At 39.9% G+C, this 10,197-nt stretch overlaps 1 protein-coding gene across 1 annotated transcript; it reads left to right on the top strand.

Annotated features, from left to right (window-relative positions):
- Nucleotides 1-8,932: 8,932 nt before the first annotated feature.
- Nucleotides 8,933-10,197, top strand: LOC108657824 (uncharacterized). Its single transcript, XM_030382549.2, has 3 exons — nt 8,933-9,141; nt 9,207-9,821; nt 9,933-10,197. The coding sequence occupies exons 1-3, from the start codon at nt 8,945-8,947 to the stop codon at nt 10,075-10,077; spliced, it is 957 nt and encodes a 318-aa protein (XP_030238409.1). The 5' UTR covers nt 8,933-8,944; the 3' UTR covers nt 10,078-10,197.

The following is a 10,197-nucleotide window of genomic DNA, read 5'->3' on the forward strand; positions in this document are numbered from 1 at the left end:
TTCGAAACGACTATACATGTTTTATCCATTACGCATCTGGGTAATTATCGTTAAAGTTATAGAACACGAATTGCTCGAAACTAACAATTAATCAAACGTGTTCCAAAGAATTTAATTAAGGCCACGCCCACATTGACACCTCTCTAATTGACACGTAGACAATAGACGAGTTCTAAGCAATTATTTGAGGCGTACGCATCTGGCAGGGGTGGCGGGGATGGAGATAGAGGGCACGCGCAGGGGAGAGGAGGAAACCACCAAATGTAAAAGCCCAAAAACTATGCCAACAATTTTAATGTTAAGTGCCAGCCGGTGTTATGGATTGTTGTTGGTGTTGTTGTTGTTTCGGTTGTTGGGTAGAGACAACTTTTGATTAAATTAAAATTTATTTTAATTAAACAAGCGTCGCAAATGTCTCATTTACGCTTCGATGATGTGACAGGCAACAGAGCTGGCCAACACACAGGCCTGTCTGCTATGGTACTGTTATGTGTGTGAGTGCGTGCGTGTGTGTGTGTGTGTGTGTGTGTGCTTGAATGACAGCAACAATGTTGCTTTTTTGTTCGCATGTTTTGCGGTCTGCTGACAATTTGTGCGTCGCTCGCACCACCCAAAAAAAAAAAGAAGCAAATTTTTGTTACCTCTGGCAATACACGCTCAGAGAGTGTGTGAAATAGACTATATAGGTTGACAGCTGAGCTTATACTTTGTAAGCAATTCATGTTTCATGACTGTCTAAGGATTTTTAAAAATGTTTTATAGAAATTATGGCAATCGCTAAAACATTCTTAGGGGTTTGTTGTGTCAAGGTAGAGTCTATGAGAAAGTTTTGAAAACATTACAATGATATATTAAGCCATTTTTGCCATGGTTTATTTATTCAACAAACCTTTAAATTAGAGCGACCATAATTGGGGATAAAGAGTTTAACGGATTGTATAAAATTTTCGCCTATATTTATATATTTAGAGTACACGAATTTGATGAAATATAATGAATATCATTCGGATGCGATAAAAATAGACGTGTTTATTAAATTAAGAAGACCATATTTTAAATAAATCTTACTCAATAACATCTGAAAGTCATAGGTCTATCAAAAATTAAAAAGAAAAAATTTTTACTTATACACGAAAATTTCAAATTTCCACTTTTCTCTACTACAAAGTCTTGAGCGAGCATTGTGCAGTCGCTAGCAACTCAATTGCCTCACTTCCACTTCCGCTTACATTCATTTCTGTACTGTAACAACAACAACTGCAATTACATCTATTTAAGAACCAGAAGTATGCTAAACATTTGTGGCTGCTGCAGGACAAAAACAAAAAATAAATGAAAACAGAAGCTAAATGCCGCCGCAAGCAGGTTTTTGGGCGTGGGTGGTTGCTACTAAGCAACACGCCTAAGCATGCACGCCTAAGTGCAGCTAATTAGCTTAGATTTTAGGGCAAGTTGCTGTTGTGTCTTAAGTGCGCCGCGTTTGCCGCTTAGCGTGCGCAAAGTTTTTGGCATTTGCTCGGCCTTGTTGCGGCACTCAATTAGCTTTATCTGGTTCAGCTGGAGCTGCAGCTCCTGCGGCGTGGCTATTAATTGATGTTATTTATGGCTGACAGACATTTAGACAAAACGCATAGCGAACGGCTGCTGCTGCTCCTGCTTCTGCTGCTCCTGCTGCTGCTGCTCCTGCTTCTGCTGCTCCTGCTGCTGCTGTAGGTGCTCTGCCAGAAGGTGTGCTATGTTATTTTCATTACGCACAAAGTTTGCGCTTAGTACTGCCACATCTAGTTGCAACTGGCTGGCAATTAGTTGCAAGCATGTTGAGCATTTCGGAATGCTGCAGCTGCATTCATTAGAAGTTTCCGTAGCGAAGGTCTGATGAGGTCAACACTAATATGCGACTGCCATTACCGCCCGCATCTGTCCATCAACGTGGTAACTAGGCTACGCACAGTCGAGGCATAGTCAAAGCTCATAGTCACTCCATGGTATTATGACTTTGTTATCCAATTTACCAGACTAATCAGCAAGCAGCGGAAGAGTGCAAGCTGAAAATGAAAATTCTGTTGGTGAATTTTAAGTGGAGGTTTACTAGGAGTATATGGGAGACTTTCGTGTTAAGTTGAAAAATTCGAGATGCGGTGGCACAGAAATAGCTCGAGAGATAGGATTAATTCTTGAATAAGCTGGGTAGGGGTCTAGATAATGTAGCCAGTCCTAAGATCTGCTAGTGTCCACACTAGAACTACGAAAATACTGAAGATCTCATCTTGAATTGTATCCAACTGAATTTTGTCCTGTGATAGATGAGCTGTGTGTGTTATCTGTTATTGAATGCTCTTCATATTACATATTTTATTTATTTCTGTTTAAATATACTGTGTATATTTTATTTTTCATAAATCAAAACTAACTTCCTCTATATGATATTTATATATAATATTTCTATTGTCAAACACTCATCATCTGCAATATGTTGAAGCCTTTATAAGTAGAATTATGCATATAATTTATATATATATTTCATATAATTCTTAGAAATATTCTTCTAAATGCTGTTTGCACTTCTGCCTAATCTCAGCTAGGGTATACAATCTTCTCTGCTCCCGCAGCAGTGAGGAGTACTCGTTCGTGCATATCGCCGCTGATTTTGGATCAAGCTGGACTGCAGACGAGTCCAGTCCAGTCCAGTCTAGTCTCGTACCGTTCCGTTGCGCTGCGTCCCGTCCAGTCCAGGCATGGACTGTAAGACATTTGGACTGCTGCAGGCATAAATCACGTGCGCCGCACAAGAAACTTTTGATTTGTGAAATCAAAAGCTATTTGCAGCGCTGCAATCAGCACAAACATTGTAGCAGTCAGCAGGCAGCAGGCAGCAAAAAACTTTTGCTTTTTGGCATTCGTCAGATATGGATGCCAAGCAGCAGCAGCAGCAGCAGCAGCAGCAGCAGTTGCAGTTGCAGTTGCTGCAGCCAAATCTAAATCCAAGTCCATATCCAAGTTCTGCTCTGTCTGAAAGTTTTTCTCTTGTTGTAAAGTTTTTAATAGTTTGTTGGCGCTTTCGCTGATTTGCTGTTGCAAACTTTGTTGCATTCTATTTTTATTTTCCCTTATTTATTTATTTATTTATTTTTTTTTTTTGTGTATATATTTGATAGTATTTTCTATTAGCTGGCTTTAAGTCGAAATACATTCGTTAAATTTCAATGGAGTGGCTAATGAAATGCCCTGAAGCAGGCAGCATTAAGCCAGTTCACATTCACATTTATTTCATGTCTCTTGCTCTCTGCCTCCCTCTGTCCCTGCCTCCCTCCCTCACTAGTCGCTGTCTTTATCACGCACGTGTCCAACATAATTTGGCTTTAGCCGCACTGCGCTGCGCCCAAAAAACTATGCTAAAAGAAACTAAAACTGTGTCAGAGTCTGGCCGCTTGGCATTTAGCATAGAGCCCCAGCCAGCGGCGGCACGAGAATTTGTCACAATTCACGTAGGCTGCAGCAGCCATAAAAAAGAAAGAGAGAGAGAGAAGAAGAACACGAAAAACTGTGCAAAAAGTGGAAAATAATCAACTAAAGCTAAGTGCAGCTCCAACTGCGACAAGCTGTGCTCACCCCAGCTGAAGAAAGTTCGCATGTCTCTGTCTCTCTCCCTCTCTGTCACTTAGTGCGTGCGTGTGTGTGTGTGTGCTACACTGTTTTTTCTTAGGGTATCACGGCTCTTGTAAATGTGGGCAATTACGTGAACAAATCTACTGTGTATGGGCATAAGCTCATATGAAGTTCAAGAGGTCTACACACACCTGAAGTATTCTAGCACTTCAAGTTCTGTTAAGTAATATAGAGTATCTGTGAGTCTGACATGCTCTCGTATGCTCTCATCTCTCGGGTTTTTTATTCTTTGCTAGCATTAGGAAAAACTCGTAGAAAAGTAGTTAAACTTAAACTTTTAGCTGCTTTGGCTGACATAATTTCACTCGGTTCGCCTTCTGAATGATATATACAAAATGCAGTAATAAATTTGCACAAAGTATACGGAAAGTTTTTGGCCAACCATGACGTCAAACACCCACACACACACACATTCACACTTGTATATATGTAATTCTTTAAGCATGTATGCTAGAGTGGGAGAGCAGCTGTTGAAATAAGTAGCTGGCTAATGCGGCGTATGCGTATTAAAGTTGCATTTTCATACTTTAGCTGGACTTAGTAGGATAAGTAATATAAATGAAACTGCTATACATGAATTTTTATAGGAAATAGTATTAGATAATGCAACATTTTATTGAATAGAATATATAAAAATTATGGTTTTATATCTGACAAATAAGCATATATGAAATATATAAATGTTATACATCTATTTATTTAGATTATGTGAGTAAAATTTCATATGAAGTACTATTAGATAATGCAATTTAATGTAAGCAAATTTAGGTGTATTTATCAAATTAATGTCTTATGCTAAAATTTTTTTTTAGTTTTTATTTATTTTATTAAGTGTAGAACCGATACAACAAAAATAATAGGACCATAGCAAATAAATAAATATATATAATTATATTATATATCAGTTTATATAAAATAAAATATGCAATGTTCTGTTTGTTTTCTATATATATAATTTTTTTGTATTATTTTATTAATTTTGTAATATATGTGAATATCATATTATAGCTACTAGATCAATTGCTCTATGCCAAATTCTATTGTATGCAAGCTTTTTATTTTTATTCAAATAATAATAACTAAATTTTTAAGTATAGCTTTAAAAATTTTTAATAATACAAGACATATATTTCTATTCGCTATTTACATTATAAGCTTTATAATATATACACATATAATAAATATAGAATGTAGTTAATGGGCGCTTAGTTTCTCTCACTGCAATTTGCCCTCGGTGACCTTCAGCGCAAGCCATTTATTTCATGCATATTTTTAAATTAACTATTTGCGCTGTGTTTGTGTGTTTGTTGCACAAAAGCCACAAATAGCTGCACAGAGTTGGCGTGCATTTGCCAGCCACTCCCCCCACCCCCCCACTAGGTTCGCCTGCCTTTTGGCCAAGTTCAGGGCATGGCTGGCATCTCAGCACGTGCTGCCCAGATTCATCTCAGTCAGTGGCAGTCAGCGTACAATTTCTCCATTTAAATGAGAAAAAATTGTGAGAAATTTGTAACGCAGGCGTTTTGCTTGCCCCTGCCACATTGTTGCTGCTGTTGTTGTTGTTGCTGTTTTGTTTTTGTTTGTTGTTGTTGTTGTTGCTGCTTTGCAGGCGCTGCCAGTCAAGTCAAGTAAACATGACGTGCGATGTCTAATTTTTTTTTTGATACTATTCAACTCTGTTTTTATTTTATTTTTTACTTTTATTTTTGGCTGCTCTCTCTAGCTATCTATCTCTCTCTTACTTTCGCTGACTCTCTCTGGCCAGTCGTTGACTCCATGAGCCGTTAACTCTGTCTCGATTCAACTCGCTCTTGCTCTCCCTCTTCCTTACTGTATCTCTCTTTCCCTCTCTCTCCCTCTCCCTCTCTCTCGCTTGCTGGCTTACAGGAGCGCAATATTTTACATTTTCATGCATGACGCGTTTAATCACGTGATGCATATGATTTTCAGCCGCTGAGGGCAGACGCAACACTTTACCCGCTCCCTATCCGCATTTTCTCAACCTTCCTTATATTCATGCATACAATTCCATCAGCATGAATTATTATGCCTTGCATACTTTTCAGCTGCCTTCGGTGGTTGCTGTTGTTGTTGTTGCTGCCGTGTTTAGCTTTGGCACTGTCTGCTGCTGTTGGCTCTCTGTGGTTTGGTGGCCCTTGGCGCCTTTACGAAATGTCGCCTTTTATGTTTTCTACTTTAGTCGCTTCTCTTTGGTTTGTTTTTAGGTTCTCTTTCATTTTGTCTGCCAGGTTGGACGGGCTCTCCACTCGCAAACTTGTGGATTAGAGCGTGTAATTTAACTAAAAAGAGCACTTCACATACGACGTATTTGTAAGTGTTTTTGGGTGTTCACTGTTCACTGTTCGCTGTTCGCTGTTCAGTGTTTGACTGTGGCTGTGGCCGGGCCTGTGGCTGCGGGGCAATGTGCTTTTAATTTCGCTCCTTTTGGCTCCAGAGTCACAAAATTTCCATAGAATTTATGTGCTTAACTTTCACAGTCCGCTGCCAGTCACCGAAAAATAGTCACACAAATGGTCAACGTTTTCACACTTTTGCGCCTTTTGGCCAAAAACTGAAAATGAAAGCGAACACAAAGCCAAACAGTCAGCCAACCAGACGGCCAACCAGCCAGCCATGCAGTCAGTCAGGCTAACCAACACTCAGCAACAACAACAACAACAATACGCTGAATATATTCAAGTGAATATTTATGAGCGACAAAAGTAGCATTTGTGCTTTGCATTTTGGCTTGCACTTGTTATGTGATATACCCAGTGCAATTGCTTTTCAATGGGTATTTGGGTTTGAGAAGTTGAGTTAAATTAGCTGATCTGTGTGATCCATATGCACAAGTGTAATATGATTAAGAAATGTTCAAGGGAAATTAAGCACAACAAAATAAAAAAAAAATATAATTTAATATAAAAATAATAACTAATATATTTGTCAAGTTATTTATTTGTCTATCTGTCTACCTACTTAACTAACTAGCTATCTATCTATCTATCTATCTATCTTTCTATCTATCTGCCTCTCTAATCTATCTCTATTTAGATCTATATCTCTGTATGCATTCTTAAAATCTCACATCCTAAGACTATAGTCTATATAAGCCTAGCTTATCGGGCATGTCTCTTTATTTGTGTGTTTTTCTGGTGGCCTCTGTGTGGCTCTCTCTCTATGCCTTCTTCCTGTCTCTGTCTCTGTCTAATTACCTGTTTGTTATTGTTCTGCTTATCTTTTCACTTTGATCTTATTAGAGGCATGCTTCTTTCCTCTTCTGCCTGCTTTGCATCTGCATCTCTGTTGTCCCTGTCTAACCGCCTGTTTGTGGACTTTCCATTCATCTGACAGACTTTGATTTAGAATCTTAAAAGTATAAATATTCTTATTAAAATTCATTAGCCAAAGCGACTTTTTTGTCTTCTCTTTTTTCGATTAATATGAATGACTTGAAAAACTAGATTTAGAAAAGTGTATATACATACAATAATGATAGTCAGGTCTTGGGTATTTCTTTCCCTCTCTCTTTCTTTATTCTTTCTCCTTCTTCACCTTGCCTAATGCTCAGAAGTGTTTGGATGAATCATATGCTTGTCTTCTTCTTTTGTCTTTAGGGTCTTTCCTTGTCTTCCGGTCTATTTGCTTCTTTGCCTCTTTCTCGCTCTCGCTCTATCGCCCATCGATGCTTAGTTTAATTCTTAGAAGTATTTATAGTATAAGTGGATTTCTAAGTGGATGAGTCATATAATATGTCTTTCTCTCTTGCCTTCATTGTCTTCCAGTCCATCTCTTTGCCTGTCTCTTCCTTCCCTTCTCTTTCCACTCAGATTACTGGGTATTTTCGAGTCGTGCCTGTCGCACTTGTTGTTGTTGCTGCTGCTGTCATTATCCCAACATTACAGCTGTAAGCAACAGTCGGCCAAAAGTGACGGCCAGCGACAACAGCTTTTTGGCCAACTTATCTTGTTGTTGTTGTTGCTGTTGCTCGCACTCGTTGTCAGCATTTCCGACGCTGATGAGTTTATGCTTTTGGGCTATATTACTTTATTCGCCATTGCTATCCGAGTGTGTATGTGTGTGTGTGTGAGTGTGTCGGGCCTGTTACTCTGCGGTTAGGCGCCTCACACAAACGCCCATTCATGACTGTCATGAGTTTTCCGCAATTGATGGTCTAATTATGCCGCCAACACTAAATTTCATGACTTTGGTGGTCGACCCAGTTGTGGGCCTGAGCTGTGAGCTGTGAGCTGCTCCATGTTTGTGGCAGACTGGCTATGCATGTAATTTAATGGAAAAACATTTGACACACACACACACACACAGACACAGACACGAATATGAGCGACTAAGAGCTGCGTTATCTATGTGTGAAAGATGGCCAACAGCAATTGCCCTTTTAACAGATTGACTCTGCATGCTGAAGCGCATGACCAGAGCATCAAAGGATAAGACAGCTATTAGCTGGTGAGTGCTTTGGACAGTTTGACAGTGATTCAATGGATATGTGTTATTATAAAATCGAAAATGGACCTCAATAGGCTTAAGTTAAGTGAGAAAGGGCAGACAATAGAGGGATTGCCACTTGGACTCTGGATAGCCTGAATCTTTCAATAGAGACTATGAGACTTTCATTAATCTAATCTTAAGTCAAAGACATTGTTCGCACTTTCACATAATTTGAGAAGGAATTGAATTGATTTCCTAGAAGGAAAGGCTTAACAAAATGGCAAATTAGCTGATGTATATGCTTTATATGGACACGCCTACTTCTAATTTTCATACATCTCAAATGTTTACAGGGTATATTAAAAGTCAAATAATTTGCATAAACAAATTATGCTAATGATGTCTATGGACTATTGGCTAGCTGAGCGCGGCTATTTGCCAAACACTCGCAATAATTGAATAGACTCAACAATGCAGAAGCGTTCAAGATTTAAGGTATTTAAATATTTACCTATTAACAATAATAAGCCATTTAAATTATGTGAATTTAATCAGGCTTTCGGCTTTCGGGCATTTCTGTTGCTGTATTACAGACCTCACCACAAATTTATGCAAATCAGTTTGTTCGCACTTTATAATAATTGTATGCATATTTATGAGAGAGTCAATGATTATGTATACAAATTAATGTCCAAATAAACAAATACAAAAAAGTACTAAAAATTAAATGCCGAAAATATGTATGTGATTATAGAGAACCAACCAAACAAAGCCCGATTTATGGCGAACAACTAGTTAGTGCTGCCCCATCAGGTTTCTACATAACTGTATGATTCGCTTGGGCCGCTGTCAGTGTGTGTCGGTGCTTGGGAGATGCTGGTTCTCTATAGATTATTGTTGGTTGGTACTCAGAATGTTTTTCGATTCGCACACATGGCTGCTGAGCTCGGCTGTGCTCTGCTGCTTGAGCACAATCGGGGCTCAACAGCAACTGTTTGAACAGCCGTCGACGTTGACGGCCCGAAAGTAGGTCGCCTATGGGCTTAAGTGCTGGAAAGAGGTCAATCTATTGAGCAGCCATTTACTTGCAGCTTAGCGCCGACAATCTATAATGTGGCAGGAGTTGGCGCTGGAGCTGGCGCTGGAGCACAGTTGCCAAATCATGCGGCCGTACAACGTGCGCCAGCACAAATTATTAAGGCAACGGCGCTGCAAGAAGTCAGGGATAGCGAAGAGCTGGCGCCGTTCTTCCAGCAATTGTTGAAGCAAACTATGCCAAATTGGCAGACAGAGCACAAGCAGCGGGGGCAGCAGCGGCAGCAGCAGCAGGAGCAGGAGCAGCGGCAGGAGACGCGGGGGCAGCAGCAGCAACACTTTTTTGTGGAGCTGCCAAGTCAACAACCTCAAATATTGCACGGCTACAATGGCGTCAATGTACGCCAGCAACAGCAGCAGCAGCAACAGCAGCAGCTACAATCGACATCTCTGCCGCAGCAGCAACAGCAACAGCAACAACAACAACAGCCATTCGCTCAGCTGCCAATTCAAAAACAACAACAACAATCATACACCACATATTTACAAACATCGCCAAAAATCGCATTGGCGCCGCTTACAGCAGCAGCAACGACAACAACAACCACAACAACAGCAGCCATTGGTGTTGCGCCGCCAATTGGAAGTTTGGCCAACAGTTTTCAGCCTACGTAAGCAAACAGCTATCAAGCATAATAGCATTTACTTTACCGTTATGCTTTTGTGCTTTTCATTATTATTATTGATTTGCTGTTGAAATGCATTTTTTTTTTTTTAATTAGCTCACCTCAAGCGCAAAACACGACGTTGGCCAAGGAGCAGTGTGAGCTGTGCTGCGACCCGTTGGCGCCGCCGAATACGCCCTGTGGCTGCTGCAATACGAAGCCGTTGCTGAGCGCTGCGGCGCTGAGGGCGACAACTGGTTAGATGCTATTTTTAATTAAATTTCTGTGAATCTTTGTGTATGTGTGCGTGTGTGTGTGTGTGTGTGTGTGGGTTGCTGTGTGCTGGCCCAATTAATAAAGACGTATCAAAAAGTGTTGCATA

Source organism: Drosophila navojoa, chromosome 2, assembly GCF_054131105.1.
Source record: "Drosophila navojoa isolate 15081-1374.11 chromosome 2, UAZ_NAV_1.0, whole genome shotgun sequence".
NCBI classification, from domain to species: Eukaryota; Metazoa; Arthropoda; class Insecta; order Diptera; family Drosophilidae; genus Drosophila; species Drosophila navojoa.